The sequence below is a fragment of the Oncorhynchus mykiss genome, chromosome 21 (genome assembly GCF_013265735.2).
Source record: "Oncorhynchus mykiss isolate Arlee chromosome 21, USDA_OmykA_1.1, whole genome shotgun sequence".
NCBI lineage: Eukaryota > Metazoa > Chordata > Actinopteri > Salmoniformes > Salmonidae > Oncorhynchus > Oncorhynchus mykiss.
Genome location: NC_048585.1, coordinates 41,184,135 through 41,202,852, shown reverse-complemented (window position 1 = coordinate 41,202,852; position 18,718 = coordinate 41,184,135). Strand labels below are relative to the sequence as shown.

The following is an 18,718-nucleotide window of genomic DNA, read 5'->3' as shown; positions in this document are numbered from 1 at the left end:
TGCATCACATAACAACCCCCCCCCACCCCATAGTAACCCACTGACTCAGTGAGGGGTGTTTACTTCTACATGTGGCAAATATATATCTATATATATCTGGAAGAGAAGTACTGCGTTTAGGTATGTGTGTTTTTCTTTTAAACATTCCTCGGTGTATAAATACAGCCTCTTTAGAGGTCTACAAACTACAGTCCACCAACGTCTACATATTTACAAAGCATGGGGATGGAAGTGTGTGTTTGAGATAATGCGCCTGTACGCGTTGGGAGTAAGTTTGAGTGCGTGTGACAGAGGTCATATATTGGCAATTCTGTACATTATTTGCTGCACTGATGCAAAGCACCCCCCCCCCTCCCCCCTCTACTTCTCTCCAACGTGCCATTTCATTTTCAGTCACTGATTCTCACCTAACAGCGCTTCACATCTCTTTTTCCTCTCATCATTCTTCAGTCTTCATTTGTCACACACTTTAGCCTCTGTTCCATCATTCCTCCCCTCCATGTAAAAATCTATATCCCTGTTCCCATCCCTATTAACCACATGACAAAGCACTAGCAGCGCAGTCAGAAGATGCAAATCGTCAAGACCACTCTCCTTCTCAAAGACGTACAGTAATATACATTCTGTGGCCAAGTCTCTTGGTATCAGTCTTACAAACAAAACAATTAAAGAGCCAACACAACACAGTGCAACTCTCAACCCCCTCCTTCCTGTTCCTCCCTCCCATGATAAAAGTAAAAACCCAACATTTAAATCAACCACTCGGTGTTCAACAACAACCTGCACATCTTCACTTGAGGTTGGCGCCAATCACAGACAAAAATAGACCGAATGACGACAACGTTTGGTGAGAGGACTGTCATTGGTTGGATCATCCTAGAGCCAGCTTCTGTAAACCGATCTGAATCATTCCAATCAACAGTACTGATCAGGAATCATTGTTTTTTTTACATTTATATATATATATATATATATATATATATATATATATATATATATATATATATATATATATATATATATATATATATATATATATATATATATATATATATATCTCTATATATATATATATATATATATCTCTATATATATATATATATATATATATCTATAACTATATATATAGTTATATATATATATATAACTATATATATATAGTTATATATATATATATAGAGATATATATATATATAACTATATATATATAGTTATATATATATATAGAGATATATATATATAACTATATATATATATATCTCTATATATATATATATATATATAACTATATATATATAGTTATATATATATATATAGAGATATATATATATATAACTATATATATATAGTTATATATATATATAGAGATATATCTATATAACTATATATATATATATCTCTATATATATATATATATATATATAACTATATATATATAGTTATATATATATAACTATATATATATAGTTATATATATATAACTATATATATATAGTTATATATATATATAACTATATATATATAGAGATATATATATAGTTATATATATATATAGTTATATATATATATATATATATATATAGTTATATATATATATAGTTATATAGATATAGATATATAGATATATATATATATATATATATATACATAGTTATATAGTTATATATATATATAGTTATATATATATATATAAAGAGATGGACAGATCATGCTCACATATTCAGTAAACGCCAACCAAGGAAAGAGAGAAGCTACAAGAACTAGAAGAATTGATAGTTACATAACGTTACCGTTCTCCCAACGCTAACCTCTTAAAGAAACAGATACGGTACCTCGCTAAACTCATCAGAGAGCAGTACAACTACGTGGAAATCTAACTTGATTGGAGTGATGTTGTGCTTTGTCCGTGCATTCCATTTATAGTGTGTCTGGAGATTGTACCGCTCCGTGCCTAAAGGGCTACACTGACTGAGATGCACGGTTTGTCCAATGTCAGCATTTCCAGTATTCCCCCCCAGGACTGAGCAGAACTAAGTTAGCCTCATATTCATTAGCGCACATCGTAGCTACAGAAAACGAGCATTTCTTATTGGAAAAGTCCAGGTTGTCCTAGGTTTCAGCCCCTTTTCTTCAGTTTCGTGCCTGATGAATACGAACCTGGTTTAAAAATCGGTCTGTGCTTCCGCCAAATGAGCTACTTTCACACGGGCAGCTCGATTTATATATTTTTTCACTATTTGCTCTTTTGAACAATCAGATCCGCTCTGAAAAAGAGCTGATGTGAAAGGAGCTGATGTGATTGGTCAAAAGACAAATTAGTGGAAAAAAAATATCAGAATTGGGCTGCCTATGTAAACAGCCTTATTTATCACGTTCAGAATTGTCTGGTAAGGCAACTAATGATAGCGTAGTTGGCTAGAGCGCAAACAAATCTGGACAGATCAGGCTATAGATTTCGGGGGAAATCCTAAATTCGGCTTAAGTCAAATTTTCACTTGTTGTCAAACGAGACTAAGTAATACATTTGACTAGAAGTTATATTCCCCCCTGGTTGATCTCCTCTTTACTAGTCTATATTCCCCCGTTTGTCTTTTCACTGTTCTACTCACCGGCCAGTTTATTAGGTACACCACCGTGTCCACAAAAATGAATCGCTCCTACAGACAGTGAGTCACGTGGCCGTGGCTTGCTATATAAAGCAGGCAGACAGGCATCGAGACATTCAGTTACTGTCGATTGAAAAGTTAGAATGGGCAAAACGAGTGACCTAAGCGACTGAGCGTGGAATGATCGTCAGTCAGCGGCAGTCCTGTGGGCGAAAACAGCTCGTTGACGAGAAAGGAGAATGGCAAGAATCGCTCAAGCTAACAGGCGGGCCACAAACAGACAAATAACAACGCTGTACAACACTGGTGCGCAGAACGGCATCTCGGGAATGCACAACCTGTTAATCCTTGTCACGGATGGGCTACTGCAGCAGACGACCCCACCGGGTTCCACTCCTATCATCTGAAGACAAGAAGCGGCGGCTCTAGAGGGCCCGCCATCACCAACACTAGACAATTGAAGAGTGGAAAAAAACATTGCCTGGAACATGACAGCGAGTTCAGTTTACTTAAATGGCCTGCGCAGTCCCCAGACTTCAACCAATGGAGCAGAGGTAGGCAACCCTGGCCCATGTTTTTGAGTTAACTGACCTGGAAGTTCAGGTCTGTTGAATTTAAGCAATTACTGACCTGATCAATTAGCGTAGTTGGTCAGGTGTGGGGCCTAGTTGGATAAAAAACCCTGCAGCACTCCAGGAACAGGGTTGCCTATCTCTGCAATAGAGCATCTTTGGGATGAGATGGAACGGGATGTTCACAGCATGAATGTACCTGCCGCCCAGTCTGCAGCAACTGCGTGATGCCATCGTTGTGGAACATTTACGACACCTTGTATAATCCCCCGAAGAATTCAGGCTGTTCTGGAGGAAAAGGGGGGGTCCGACCCGGTACTAGAGGGGTAATATAATAAACTGTCTGGTGAGTGTATTTTCTCCGTTTCTATTCACTTGTTTGACATTATTCCAGCATCTGTCTCCCCAACAAAGGTCCTCCTATGCTCTAAACAAAAACTGTCTGTGTTATATACAAAGAAAGAAATATTAAATAACTTAAACCAGTATATACAGAACAAAAATTCAGAAGGCAAAATAGTGAGCTTGAACTGGTCAGCGCTGTTTTGCTCCCATTTGATGTTAAAATACAGACGCACTCCGATTATTTTCATCAGCCAAAATATTGTGTACAGTCTTGGTCCTTGCTGAATCTTCTAACAGCTGTAGTTCATACCTCCTGTAACTCGTCTTAAAAACCTATATGATTTATACCGCTCTAGCACTGTGATATCTATTGAACAGGTTGCTAGCATTTGCAGTATTCATGCCACTAGTAGTCAATGAGTGTGATGCTTCACGAAGACAGATAAACTAGTTCTATTCTGATTTCTATGGTCGAGCGTCTGCACCAGAAGTACCAGGCAGTTATGATAGACATTTGTCAAGTTGCAATAATAATTACTCGCTATTCTGTTATGATGCTATGCCTCAGTCACCATAAGTAGTGCAGACATTCCATTTTCTAGTATGCAGCATGCCATGTTAAATATTCATTTTCTGTACTGTTTGATGCCAGCGAAGTATACAGTGAAGCAGACCGACGCAGAGATTTGTCACAAAAAAAGCCATGTCAAGTCGTGTTTTTCTCGATAATTTTTCTTCACGAAAATGTCTTGAATGCGAGTGTTGGGACCTGAAGTGTGTTTTGATCGCATCGGACAGCCAGCAGTTTCTTCTCATTGGCCCTTCCTCCTCCTGGTCCCGCCTCCTGTCTGTTTAACCAATCAGGGAGCTGCGTCTTGACAAGTCCACGTTGCTGGCGCTCAGTCCTCTGCATTCCGAAAGGCCCGTGTTGGCATCCTGGAGAGAGGGAGGGAGTTTAAGCAGGGATATTCCAAGAGTAAATCTGAAACTGTCCATGTCCAATCCTTTCATCTCAATGTATAACCCAGGACTTGTTTGTGCTCTGTGTCACAGCAGTCCTTGGCTCATAACTAACAGGTTAATTAATAACTATATGTGATAGGGGGGGAGGTTAACCGTGTGCTGCTGGTACCTGTGAGGGGTCTTCTGCACTCTTGTTGAGGAAGTTGAGAGAGCTCGCTCTCGTCATCCTAAGGATCACACAATCTTTTAAGCTTCAATAAAAATAAAAATGTCATTGCTTTATTGTTATTATCAGTTTTATGAACTACGGTGCATTGTCGGCTCCCCACCAAAGAAAAAACCCTGAGGGGAAACACTAATTCATGCATGGTATGAGCAGTGACGGGCTAGGGACACAGTCTCTCGCTCACCCTGGGTTGCAGGGCTCCTGGGGGCCACTGCCCTGTAGTTTCTTCACCAGCATCTCACTGCTCCTGCGCAGGGCGTCACGGATCTTTCCGAAGGAGCCGCTCCGACGCAATGAACCATTACCCTCCTGAGAAAACAAGACAAACACACCCCGTCAAGGATGGGCCTCAAAACATGAATCAAAAGTAATTTGAGGTATTTGGTTATTTTTCCAAAACCTTTTCTCGTGTCTTCTATCAATGTATTGGACAAACATCACACCAGATTTTTATTTAAGCTGTTTGCATTTGTTTAGTAACGATGTCAGCTTGTTTGTACTGTTAAATAATTGATATAATTTGCTAATTCTTGACACGTTGGGAGTAAATTACATGTGATTGTACACCTTTTCATCATACATTTTAATGTATGTGCACTTCCATAAAAGCCCCCCCCAAAGACAGAGGTTTCGTACCCCGTTCCACTCTGCTCCATCATCTCCCTCACAGTCCCCCCGCTGGGGACCACTAAAACCCTCCCGGTTCTGACGTCGCTCTCCCCCTCCAGGGGCCCCGTCCTTCAGGAGCTCCACCACCTTACTCTGGTTGATGGCATCTATACCCTGCGAGAGGAGGAGGGGACGAAGGGAGGGGAGGGATAGAGTGAGAGAGAGGATTCATTCTAAATGCCCGCTGGGTTAAAACAGAATGCATTCAGAGCTTTAAGGCTCTAGACCACAACCGTGGGTAATTGCACTGCCAGTGTATCCGAGTGCCTGTACCTGCTTTTTTAATGATTGTATAGTACCTGCTTGCGTCAGTGATCGTGCAGTACCTGCTTGCGTGTCTTGGTAGCACACTCCTCCAGTGTCTCAGCTGCCTCTAGTTTACCCTGTCTGCGGTACAGCGCCCCCAAGCTCTTCAGGGTGGTATTGACCGTTGGGCTAACAGGAATTAAGTACATGCCAATATCATGTCATTTACGGAAGTCCAGAGAGGACATACCGTACGAATAAAAAAAGATATTCCCTCGTTACGTCGAGATCACCACTTATTTATCTCATGATCACGACATTACAAAAGTTGATACATCGAGATCCCGAACTAAATAGGAGTGGATGTATTGATGACAGATTGACAGTATGGGCTGAGACAGCCGAGCCCATGGTGGATCAGCACATACATTTCATTGATCGCTACAAGGGATGGTACATTTCATGCTAACATCAAGCTTTCATTTGTGTTTGGAGCTCATTATCAGTTTATAAGAAAGTTAGGAAGCTAAATGTCCCTTACTTTGAGCTAAGGCCTTGTGGTGCATTTAAGCCCTGAACAATGCCTGACAGGCAGCTTCGTCTCCCAGGCTGTGCCACCCCCCAAGACCACAGCCAATCGCATGCAAGCAACAATGCAGAGAACTTGGCTAGTCTTGATCGAGCTAGCTAGTTAGTCTTGTTAGCTAGATAGCTAGCTTGTTATCTATGCTGGTTGTTAGCTTGCATACCTGGCATGTGTATAATTGTAATGGACACTTCCTGTTTTCTGGATAATATTTACATTTACAGAGGGGGTGGGTGGGCCCTATACATATTGCACTGACTGTTAATATGCCTATGATCAAGAGTGGGTATGCTCTATTCCTGGCAGGCTGATCAGATTCAATAGCCGTCTCAGGATGCTGCCTTGTTGGCTGTCTACAAGGAGCCTTACCTACAAAACATAATTAAAAAAAAGGCAGCATCCTGTCTTATCAGCATCTAAAGCTGAAATTGAATCTGATCAGCCTGTCAGGAATGGAGCTCACCCATTGTAAATGTAAATATGTCTCTTATAATTATACACATATCAGTTATGCGAGCTAACAAGACTAGCCAAGTTAGCTGCGTTGCTCCTTGCATGAGATTGTCTGTGGTCTTGGGGGCGGCACGCTGCCTGGGAGAATAGGCTGCCTGTCAGGCATTGTTCGCGGCTTAAATCCCCCACGAGTGCAGCCACTGGGCTCCTTGAGGTGGTTATTGTGCATGGGAACAAATGAATGAAGGAATGAAGCACTGTACTTTTGATTATCTCCTGATCTCGAAAAAAGCAACTTTTACTGTGTCGTGATCATGAGATAAGTTGTGATTGAGACATGAGGGATTTTTATTTATTTTACTCATATGTCCTTTCTGGACTTCCATACATCATTAAAGCACAACAATAATATAATTTAGAACACTGAGTTGTATTTCTCACATTAAAATGTATTTCAAATACCAACTCTTACCTGTCAACTTTGCAGGCCTTGTACCAGCTCCCATATTCTCCATAGGGCACAGCATCCTTCCTCTTCGCCTGAGCAAGCGAGAGACAGAGACAGAGACAGACAGTTATAGTCCAGCGACTAAGGGAAGAAATTGTGGACATTTGAATAAAACCACCAAATTTCAAACACCACTAGGGCAATACAGTCCTTAGAAGTGTTTTTAGTGATAATGCCATTGCAGATCATTTATATTTCCACCAGATATTGGACAGGTGTCACATGGCCATATCTCAAAAATAATAGGTACGTACAGCCCAATGATGGCTTAGCATGTTTGAGGGAGTTTGGAGAACACAAAAAAGATAGCTCAAACGTGCCACATATACACATTGGCCACTTTAGTACTAGGTTGGACCCCCCTTTGCCTCCAGAACAGCCTGAATTCTTTGGGGCGTGGATTCTACAAGGTGTCGGGAAGCAACAACGTTCAGATACACTGAGGCATTCAATCATTGCTCAATTGGTATCAAGGGACCTAACTAGGGCTGGGTGGATTCCAGACTTTCATATAGTCATACCGTCCTTTTCTCATTCTGGAATTTACGGTATTAATGGTTTAGTACACAAGGGGGCGCCAAAAGGCAAAGACAGACAATTTGGCATTTGTTACCAGGATGCTAACAAAATTAGCACAATAGCAAATTTCCATGGAGGCTGCTAGCTAAATATGCTCATGTGCGCAAACGAAAATAAAGAATTGCAAAGACAGGCAATCCAGCTCATAGTTAAACATATAGGTAGAAGCTAATGAACGTTATTTTGGTGAGTTTGGACATTTACAAGGGAATGGAGCCACTAGGGCAAAGGGCCTGCTCTGCTTGGAAAAGATGAGGGAGGAGCAGTCAGGCCAAGAACAGAGAGAAAAATGCAAGGGAAGTCAAAACACAGCAGCGGCAGCTGTACAAGATAACTCTACCAAAGGGCTTTGACTTCTCAAACATGGTAGAAAGCTTACACAATATGATGCCCAGTCACTTCAATTCAGCAACTTACTAAGATAACGCGACCCCTAAGTTTAACTTGCTGGTTAGCGCAGAATTCTTCATTTTTCACACAGGAAAAAAAAAGATAACAGGTGTAAGTAATCTCATGTTGCATTTCGTAAACGCAGATCTAAAATGCTTGTTTTTTGTCATTTCTACTGAGCGCCAGACACATTGTGCTTCGGTTGCACTTCTCCACCAAGATGAGAGTTCACCAACGGCCATTTTAATCAGCAGACAGCACCCCTACTGGCGTGTGGCTGTTTCTCTCCGGTACAGTGCAGCCAACCTGCCTCTGGTAAAAGTGAAGCAAAACCTTAGCACATGTAGCTGGCTACATTATTTCTACGATAACATCAGAAATACGATGGCCTATGCATCGTTTTTGGAAAAAAACTAATTTACTTGCGGCCGCCAGCCAAATAGTGTTCCACTTCTGATCATGAAAATGAAGCTATTTTCTGCCGAATGTGTTGCACTAATGTATTTTCTGTGATGGTAAACTATGGTTGCACGTCCCCGATCACTCTATTTAACCCAACGACAACAACAAAAAACACTTGACTTTAAATATAAAAAGCGACCCCTGTCAATACACAGCTGATCTCACGTGCTCCAGCTTTCACCTGTTGTGCTATTTACAAACAAACACATGACTGGCTCAACTGTTCTGGGGAATTAGAAGCCTCATAATGTTAAAAAAAAAAAAGTTGAAAAAGTTGACTGCGGGTATTTAAAAACAAAAAGTGACGTTTTCCCTGAAGTCGGGCTGCTTACAATGACACAATGATATATGTCAATTTCAAGAAACGTGACACCAAACCTCCACTGCACACATCTCTCTAGGTAAAATCCCATAGTAATGCATTATGTCCAGCAAAGGAGACAGGCAAACCCATTTTAACCAAATGCCTTTGTGACGACAAAAAAACAAAATAACACAAATGCGATGGCACTATAGCTAAAAACACTAAGGACTCATCCTAGCTGTGTGTGTAATTTAGTGCCTTTACCACAAAGTCCACAGTTGCCACAAAACATTAGGCTTAGCCGCTGGACTATAAGCAGCAGCAGCAGCAGAGACAAATCACGGACCTTATTACAAAGCCTCCGTTATCATATTAACGCTCTCCCTCTCAGTCCTATCAGGTCCGCCTATCCATCAGAGTTAATAGCCAGACAGTGTCATCCAGTAACAGGACCGTGGTTCAGCACACCATACAACAGGTCCATACTGTAAAGTACCTTGCTCTCCTCTCTCTCCTCCGCATGCATCCAGATAGGTTTGTTGTCATCTGAAAGAGAACAGAAGGTATGGGGGGGGGGGGGGGGGGGGGGGGGGGGGGGGTTTATAAGTGTCACTGTGTTATGTGTACATTCACACATCTTGTTTTGCATGGACCAAAACGTGTAGAGAACACATGTAGGTGCTCCCCTCACTGGAAAAAGAATTTAAAATCAAAATGGGTTGATTTATGGCATGTAACTCAGAGGATTTAACCTCTCCATGCATTGTGTGCTCATTTCACTAATTAAACCATAAAATCAACACACTTAACTTGTGTAAGGGGGGGGGGATACAAAGTGGGTTATGCTGGTCTGTGCCATGCTAGCTAACCAACGCCAAAGCCGCCCTCTACTGTGCTGTTCTGACTATGTCAGTGTTTGATTGGCTTAAGGGCAGTGATCTGGACACAGTGGTGAATTAAGCCGCTCCACGCACGACAGATTAGCCCTGATCCGACCGGTCAGGACACGGCCACGCACGGCCAGCCAATGACCACAGGGTTTACTGGGAAGTCGTGGCCAGAATGAAGACTTCATAGAGTCGGTAGGTCTAGCGTGGTGGTAAATGTAGAACCAGGCAGTGTCCCAAATGGCACCCTATTCCCAGAGGGCTCTGGTCAATTGAAGTGCACTACAGGGAATAGGGTGCCATTTTGGGACGCAGGCCTAGTCCCGTCAATGTGATTGTAGGAGACTCACTGTTGACTGAGCCAAACTCCTTCTCGTGTGCTCGGGTCAGGATCTCTTTGTACAGAGACTCAGCATCCTTGAACTTCCCCTGTTTGAGGTAGCATGTAGCCTAAAGATATAAGATGAAATGTACACAGGTTTAAATGACAAACATTTCACATCAACACATAAAAACATGTACATCTATAACAAAACGGTTTTAAGTTTCCCAAAACATGTTAATTTTTAAAGATTAGACTGCATTACTTTGTACTGCCCTATACTGGAAATTTGGCTAAATGATCAGAGGTATTCCAGAATATTCTCTCTCTTTCTCCCTGCTTCCCCCTCCATATTCCTCCCCCTTATTCCTCCATATTTCTCCCCCTTATTCCTCCATATTCCTCCATATTCCTCCCCCTTATTCCTCCATATTCCTCCATATTCCTCCCCCTTATTCCTCCGTATTCCTCCCCCTCCGTATTCCTCCCCCTCACCAGGTTGTTCTTGGTCTTGGCTACGTTGGGGTCATCAGCTCCTAGTTTGGACTGGTAGATCTCCAGGGCTCGTCTGTAGTAATACTCCACCTCCTCGTACTTTCCCTGGTTCTGACATAGCAGGGCCAGGTTGTTCAGCTGCTTGGCCACGTCAGGGTGGTACTTGCCCAGGACCTGAACACCACAAGCACAGAGACGCACATCAAGACTTACTTTAGCTACAATGAAAGGAGATGAGAGTTCTCTCTGGGCACTACACATGTTGAGTCATAAATGCAATTAAAATCAATAGTGTTATTTTGTGTACCTTCTCTCTGATCTCCAGGGCTCTCTTGCAGAGGGGCTCAGCCTCCTTGTACTTGCCCCTCTTCCCGTAGAGCACGGCCAGGTTGTTGAGAGTGGCAGCCACCGCAGGGTGGTCCTTCCCCAGAGTCTTCTCTCTGATGGCCAGGGCATCGTTCAGCAGGTGGGCTGCCTCTTTGTACTTGTTCTGGTCCCTGGAACACAAATATAATTCCAGGTAAGAAGATTTGCAGAAGCACCGTAATTAAGCAGTAAGTCTCAATTCATTCTTCTACCCGGCTATCCACACATCCTCTCCGCACCCAATCATCTTTTTCTATGAGCACATCTAGCCGCCCATCTCCCTCACTCACTCTCATTTCTCCCTTCCTTCCCCTCGCACCTGTAGACGAGGGCCAGGATGTTGAGCATGGTGGCCACGTCGGGGTGGTCGTGTCCGGAGGTCTTCTCCAGGTCCTCCAAGGCCTGTTTGCAGAGGGGCACGGCCACCTCGTACCTCCCCTGGGAGGCGTACTGGATCACCAGGTTATGAAGAGTCCTCAGGCGGGCCGGGATCTCGTAGCCACCCTGCTGGGCCGCAGCCTCTCCGCTGGGCTGGGCTGGAGATGCGGAGGGGGTTAAAAGTGATTCACTCTTGAATACTTTGTTCGGACAGAACAGGGGTTCCAAATCAAAAAAGGGATTTCATTCTTGGTACATAATGGCGTGCTCGCGCTGAGGTACAACTGTAGCATGTTAAGAGACAATGCTTATTTCGCAAGGGAATATCTGAGATGACGACATGTAATTTATTTCACGTTTTAAGAGGTGGCAGTGTCAGTAACCAAAATGCCAAATCAATAAATCAAGTATCATAAGTCTAACCCTTCTGTAACCCCAACCATATCTAACACCCATCGTCTTCAACATTACCATCTAACCCCATGTCTGCCTTGTCCCCGCAACGGGATTCTCCTCGGGCCAATCAAGCGCCCTACCTTGTCCCTGGTCGTCGTCGTTGGGGAACAGGTCGTCCAGGCTGTCTTTGGACGTCTCGCCTGCAGCCTTCTCCTCAGACGGAGACACGTCGTCGTCAAACTTCTTGATCTTGTTCATGAACTCCAGGTGTTTCTTCTCCTCCTCCAGCTGGGCAACACTCTGCTCACTACACTGCAGCTTGCTCTGGGGGGGAGATGAGATGAGAGGTGAGTGGGAGGGAGGGGACACTTTGGAAACGTCTCGCTTTGGAAAGGATCAAAGTGATCGTATACTCCAAAATCCCTAAAATGTTGACCGCCCTCAAAAGGTAACGTTGAGATGAGTCCACACTCCACACAGTCGGTTGTGTACGTTGGGATGTGGACTCATCCCACATCCCCAGAACATTTCACCACCGAGGTCTGAAAACAAAGACTTTGATATCGGAGTGAATGATGCCGTGTCCTACGCTGTACATGGACGTAAGGTGGATTTGGCTGTAGTATGTCTACCTGTGTTCCTGCCAGTTCGTCTCGTAGCCACTGGTTCTCCTGACACAGTCGTCTGACCTGGGCTCTTAGCTTCTGCTTCTCAGACTCCACCGCACTCAGGTGGCCCGACAGGGCAATGATCACCTGGACAAGGGGGGGAGGGGGGGGGGGGGGGTTAGAACCAGCTCCTATTTGCAATGACAACATGGCAAGAGAGGGAAATGAGAGAGGGAAATGAGAGAGGGAAATTAGAGAGGGAAACGAGAGAGGGAAACGAGAGGGATGGGGGTGGTTCAAATAAAACAAGGAACGCTGCAGGAATGAAACTAAAACAAAAAGGGGAAGCGGCTAGCTTGGGGGCCAGACCATTGTACGTTAGCGGGGACTACCAGGCTAGGAAGAATGTTTACCTGGGATTTGTTGTCTCCGGTTCCAAAACAAGTGCAAAGAATTTCCTTCTTGGAGGACAATATCCTTCTATTATAGTCTGGTCTATTCAAAAGAGGGTGGGGAGTTGTCTTTAGGGACCTTCTTTTATGCCGTTCATGTTATATCAGACCATCTGTACCCAACCCAGATTCCCACCGCTGCCTTCCTACAGGAACAACTCTCATATCCTCTTGATGAATCACCCTCCTCACGCTCTATGAGGCATGCATCTAAATTCATCCTCTCCTTCAAGCCTTAGTCACAGCGTATGAACTAGCAATAACCCACATCGAGCACCAGCATCCTCCCCCTCTCCATTCACCTCTACTCTCCCATCATTTCATTATCCTCCCTTACCTCTCAAGGCTGAGCCTCTTCCGCTTACCCACCCCCTGTCTCTTTCATTCCCCTGTGCCCTCCCTCTTTCGTCTTCCACTTCTCTTCTGCCTCGCTAGCCCTCACCCTCTACATCCCTCATCTTGTTCCTACCTGTGCCTCTCCCAGGCCCAGTTCGATGGCCTCAAGGCTCTTACGCAGCAGGCCTGATTTCTCCTGGGCAGCAGGTGGCTGTGTACAGTCCAGCAGGGAGGTGAGGAGCTGGGCATGCTCCCCGCGGAGGGTCTCCAGGCCCTGCATCACAGCTTTGGTGTTGAGCACTATCTCATCCTGGGTCAGGCGCTCAAGGGCCTCCTCGCTGCGTGGGTACACCATGGTGGAGATAACCCGGGTTCACACACACTGTAGGAAGGGGGAGAGGGGTTAGATAGGGACTGGTCTCATGTTACCATACTCCTAGTCTTGTACAGAGAGCTTGGAATTGAAGCTAGTTTGAGGAAGAGGCGTGTATTCAGATCCTTTGACTTTTCCCACATTTTGTTACGTTACAGCCTTATTCTAAAATGTATTACACCAAAAAACTTAAGCAATCCACACACAATACCCCATAATGACAAAGCGAAAACAGGTTTAGAAATGTTTGCTAATTTATTAAACAGAAATACCCTATTTACATACAGTACCAGTCCAAGTTTGGACAAACCGACTCAATCATGGGTTTTCCTTTATTTCAAATATTTTCTACATTGTAAAAGATTAGTGAAGACATCAAAGCTATGACATAACACATTTGGAATCATGCAGTAACCAAAAAGTGTTAAATCAAAATATATTTTATATTTGAGATTATTCAAAGTAGACACCATTTGCCTTGATGACAGCTTTGCACATGCTTGGCATTCTCTCAACCAGCTTCATGAGGTAGTCATCTGGAATGCATTTCAATTAACAGGTGTGCCTTGTTAAAAGTACATTTGTGAAATGTCTTTCCTTAATTCGTTTGATCCAATCTGTTGTGTAGTGACAAGGTAGGGTTGGTATACAGAAGATAGCCCTATTTGGTAAAAGACCAAGTCCATATTATGGCAAGAACAGCTCAAATAAGCAAAGAGAAACAACAGTCCATCATTACTTTAAGACATGAAGGTCAGTCATTCTGGAAGATGTCAAGAATTTTGAAAGTAAAAACCATCAAGATCTATAATGAAACTGGCTCTCATGAGGACTGCCACAGGAAAGGAAGCCCCATAGTTTCCTTTGCTGCAGAGGATAAGTTCATTAGAGTTACCAGCCTCAGAAATTGCAGCCCAAATAAATGGTTCAGAGTTCAAGTAACAGACACATCTCAACATCAATTGTTTAGAGGAGACTGCGTGAATCAGGCCTTCATGGTCAAATTTTCCAGTGAGGGGAGCACCTACATCCACTTCTAAAGGACACCAATATGAAGAAGAGACTTGTTTGGGCCAAGCAACACGAGCAATGGACATTAGACCGACGGAAATCTGTCCTTTGGTCTGATGAGTCCAAATTTGAGATTGTTGGTTCCAACTGCAGTGTCTTTGTGAGATGCAGAGTAGGTGAGCAGATTATCTTTGCATGTGTGGTTCCCACCGTGAAGCATGGAGGAGGTGTGATGATGTGGGGGTGCTTTGTTGGTGACACTTTAAAATTCAAGGCACACTTTACCAGCATGGCTACCACAGAATTTTGCAGCAATACACCATCCCATCTGGTATGCACTTAGTGGGACTCTCATGTTTTACAACAGGACAATGACCCAACACAACTTCAGGCTGTGTAAGGGCTATTTGACCAAGAAGGAGAGTGATTGAGTGCTACATCAGATGACTTGGGCTCCACAATCACCCAACGTCAACCCAATTGGGATGAGTTGGACAGCAGAGTGAAGGAAATGTGTGATCTCCCTCAAGACTGTTGGAAAAGCATTCCAGGTGAAGCTAGTTGAGAGAATGCCAAGCGTGTGCAAAGCTGTCAAAGGCAAAGGGTGGCTACTTTGAATAATCTCAAATATATTTTGATTTGTTTAACACTTTTTGGGTTACTACAGTTCAAGGTGTTATTTATTTCATAGTTTTGATGTCTTTACTATTATTCTACAAATTAGAAAATAGTTTAAAAAATAATATTTGGGGATAAGTAGCTGTCCAAACTTTTGACTGATGCATCCTGTTTCCATTGATCATCCTTGAGATGTTTCTACAACTTGATTGGAGTTCACCTGTGGTAAATTCAATTGATTGGACATGATTTGGAAAGACATACACCTGTCTACATAAGATCCCACAGTTGACAGTGCATGTCTGAGTAAAAACTAAGCCATGAGGTCGAAGAAAGTGTCTGTAGAGCTCCGAGACAGGATTGTGTCAAGGCACAGATCTGGGGAAAAGTACAAAAAAAAGCATTGAAGGTTCCCAAGAACACAGTGGCCTCCATCATTCTTAAATGGAAGAAGATTGGAACCACCAAGACTCTTCCTAGAGCTGGCCGCCCGGGCAAACTGAGCAATCGGAGGAGAAGGGCCTTGGTCAGGGCGGTAACCAAGAACCTGATGGTCACTGACAGAGCTCTTGAGTGACCATCAGGGTTCCTCTGTGGAGATGGGAGAACCTTCCAGAAGGACAACTATCTCGGCAGCACTCCACCAATCAGGCCTTTAACATGACAGCCCGCTTGGCAAAAGGCACCTAAAAATACTCTCAGACCGTGACAAACAAGTCTGGAGGAAACCTGGCACCATCCTTACGTTGAAAAATGGTTGTGGCAGCACCATGCTGTGGCAATGTTTTTCAGCGGCAGGGACTGGTAGACTGGTCAGGATCGAGGCAACGATGAACAGAGCAAAGTACAGAGATGTCCTTCGTGAAATCCAGCTCCAGGTGGCTCAGGACTCAACACTGGGGGCGAAGGTTCACCTTCCAACAGGACAACGACCCTAAGCGCACAGCCAAGACAACACAGGAGTGGCTTTGGAACAAGTCTCTGAATGTCCTTGAGTGGTCCAGCCAGAGCATGGACATGAACCCGATTGGAGAGACCTGAAAATAGCTGTGCAGCAACACTCCCCATCCAACCCAACAGAGCTTGAGAGGATTTGCAGAAAAAAAAAAATGGGAGAAAGTCCTCAAATATCGGTGTGCATAGCTTCTAGCGTCATACCAAAGAAGACTCGAGGCTGTAATCCCTGCCAAAGGTGCTTCAACAAAGTACTGAGTAAAGGGTCTGAATTTTTAAAAATCTGTTTTTGCTTTGTCATTATGGGGTAGTGTGTAGATTGATTGTGGGGGAGATTTAATCCATTTGAAAATAAAGCTGTAACCTAACAAAATGTGGAAAAAGTCAAGGGGCCTGAAAAGTTTCCGAAGGTACTGTATACAGTATATAGAGATAAACTTCAAGACACAGCAAGAATTCATGTCTGATGAGATTATTACAAGTATGAAAAATACGCCCGGCTGAGCATAAAAAGGAAAAAACCCATCTAAATAAATTATGCCAAATCAAGAAATGTTGTTCACACAACTTCAGTCTGTTACCAAAAACCAACCAAGGCACAGTTAATTTCTCTGGACCCTGTTTCTACTCCAATTGGACTCTAATCTTTTGATCTTGAGAAAATTAAGTAAGGAACTGTAAGCGTTTCGGTTCCAAACCTACTCTATACATATTTTGAGTGGCACTGCCTTAAATCAGTTGTTCTCTCTCTCAAGAGAAGAGAAGTGACTAAATAGAATCATTAATGTAAACAAGCTGGTCGTTGCAGGTGGAGTGATCAGAAATGCGCTGCTCTGCAACTTCTCCACTGCGCTGCTCCGCTTTGGACGAGCACCTGTTCTGTTCTCGCCGCCGCCAGGAGGCCCCCACCAACACCACTCCGCCCACCCCATCCCATCCATTGACCGCAATGCAGCAATATGAGCGCTCCCGCAATCTATCATCCTTGTTTCCGCAGGCACAGCTAACAAATCTCTCACGAGCTGTACGGGACGTTTGGCAATTTGCAGGTGTTATCATCGATCCATTAAACTGTCAATTAGTGTTATGTAGTAAAATATGGGCCGACACACTCCAGGATTCTCCACCCCCTCACAGAATGACAAGAAATGGGGGAGAATCAATGAAGGTGACGGATAGAGAGCGTTACACACATATAATACAATAAGTCTCAGACTAAATGTATTGTAAGATATATCGTATATACTATAGTATGTATAACTGTCACACTCACACGTAGGATCATGTCCTACAAATCACTACAACATTATTGTAAACATTGGCAGGTTTGAGCGAGGCCCAGCCAGAAATATGCTGCTGCAAGGTCTTTCTGCACGGATGCGGTCGTGAGGTCTAAGTCTGTCTCTATATGACTAAGAATAAACCATTTCCTCTGCACTTACAATAAGCGACGGCTCGTCAAAAACAATGTAAAGAACCAAGACGAGCTCGATTGGCAACATCGGTAGATACATTTCACCAGCCTAGCATGGGGAGGCGTTGATACGTCGGCGTAGCCTACGATTCAATAGTTCCTCGGTCTTTGTTGGACTCAAAAATATATTCCAATATAACTCATACACGTAAATAATATATATATATATAAAAATAAAAAAAACACTCAAAAGACCTCGTGTCGGACATACGTTACCTTCATCGAAACGGTTCTATTTTCCCCAAAGACAAGTGCGCTGCTCCTGGCTACCTCGACCTACTGTTGTGATGCTCGGCTTCCATCACTTGTCAGGTGGCTAGCTACGCTCGTCCACATCAATAACATCAAGGCTGGGGATAATATAACCCTACACTTATCCCCCAAAAAAACTATGCCTACGGTGGGCTATATCACCATGACTCTCTAAAACCATAAAACTGTCAAATGTTCCAGGTCGATGTGAGGAAAGTAATAGCCTGTACATCACGATAAACAACGTTATTTACCTGCTTTCCCCTGCTGTTGCCCCACGGGTAAGATCCGGGTGACGCGTTATTCAGCCTTCTGAACTAGCTGTAAAAAGAAAATAGCCCACGGAACACCACTTTGCTTAAATCCGATTGTCGCTGGCGTCTAAAAGCTTGCGAGTTCCAAGCAATACATTGTTACCAATTATGTTAGCATTGCTGATTAGCTAATGAATTCGATCCGGGCTCGAATTAGCCTAGTCAAAATGTTATCTTGTCTTGCGACGGTTGGTTTCAACGGGAGTTGGGATCAAAATACAGGAAGGCTGTTCGCAAAGTGAGACGACATCGTCCGATCCTTCCTCGGGAAGTTGTTTTGGGAGAGAGTGCGGGACCCGCTGCGTTCTCAGTCTGAGAAGCGTGTTCGAAGAATGACAGTCGCGACCCGAAAATGGCTGCTGTTCGAATTCTCCCACAATCCTCCAATCCACAAGCCCAGTCCGGGCGATACGACTTCACCGCTACCCCTGTGGGAGAGATCAAAATAAAGGGTGATGCGCAATTAACATTTATTTGTAGGCTTGTGGATATTTCCTGTGGCTAATCACCATAGCATTTACAGTACGTTTTTTTTCTCATTCTAATGTAGACCTGTGTATTATAACTCGTCTA

The 18,718-nt window shown here is 43.5% G+C and overlaps 1 protein-coding gene across 3 annotated transcripts; it reads right to left on the bottom strand.

Moving 5' to 3' along the window:
• Positions 1–1,731: 1,731 nt before the first annotated feature.
• On the bottom strand, positions 1,732–18,584 carry LOC110500431 (kinesin light chain 2). Of its 3 annotated transcripts, none has more exons than XM_036957840.1 (15): positions 18,086–18,584; positions 13,283–13,531; positions 12,386–12,508; positions 11,894–12,077; positions 11,299–11,515; positions 10,921–11,110; positions 10,614–10,787; positions 10,147–10,246; positions 9,406–9,455; positions 7,139–7,206; positions 5,708–5,816; positions 5,349–5,495; positions 4,897–5,021; positions 4,656–4,713; positions 1,732–4,459 (listed from the first exon to the last, which is right to left on the bottom strand). In XM_036957840.1, the coding sequence occupies exons 2-15, from the start codon at positions 13,502–13,504 to the stop codon at positions 4,376–4,378; spliced, it is 1,851 nt and encodes a 616-aa protein (XP_036813735.1). In that variant the 5' UTR covers positions 13,505–13,531; positions 18,086–18,584; the 3' UTR covers positions 1,732–4,375. The 3 variants fall into 3 exon arrangements, with proteins under 3 accessions (XP_036813735.1, XP_036813736.1, XP_036813737.1); XM_036957841.1 differs by lacking the exon at positions 18,086–18,584 and adding an exon at positions 17,796–17,992; XM_036957842.1 differs by lacking the exon at positions 18,086–18,584 and adding an exon at positions 17,548–17,700.
• Positions 18,585–18,718: the final 134 nt, after the last annotated feature.

Coding starts and splice junctions, on each gene's coding strand:
- LOC110500431 (XM_036957840.1), bottom strand. CDS start 13,504: ATGGTGTACCCACGCAGCGAGGAGGCCCTTGAGCGCCTGACCCAGGAT. Junction 9,456..10,146: donor GGAGTTTGGCTCAGTCAACA/GTGAGTCTCCTA, acceptor GTTCTCTTTCAG/ATGACAACAAACCTATCTGG. Junction 4,460..4,655: donor GTGCAGAAGACCCCTCACAG/GTACCAGCAGCA, acceptor CCCTCTCTCCAG/GATGCCAACACGGGCCTTTC.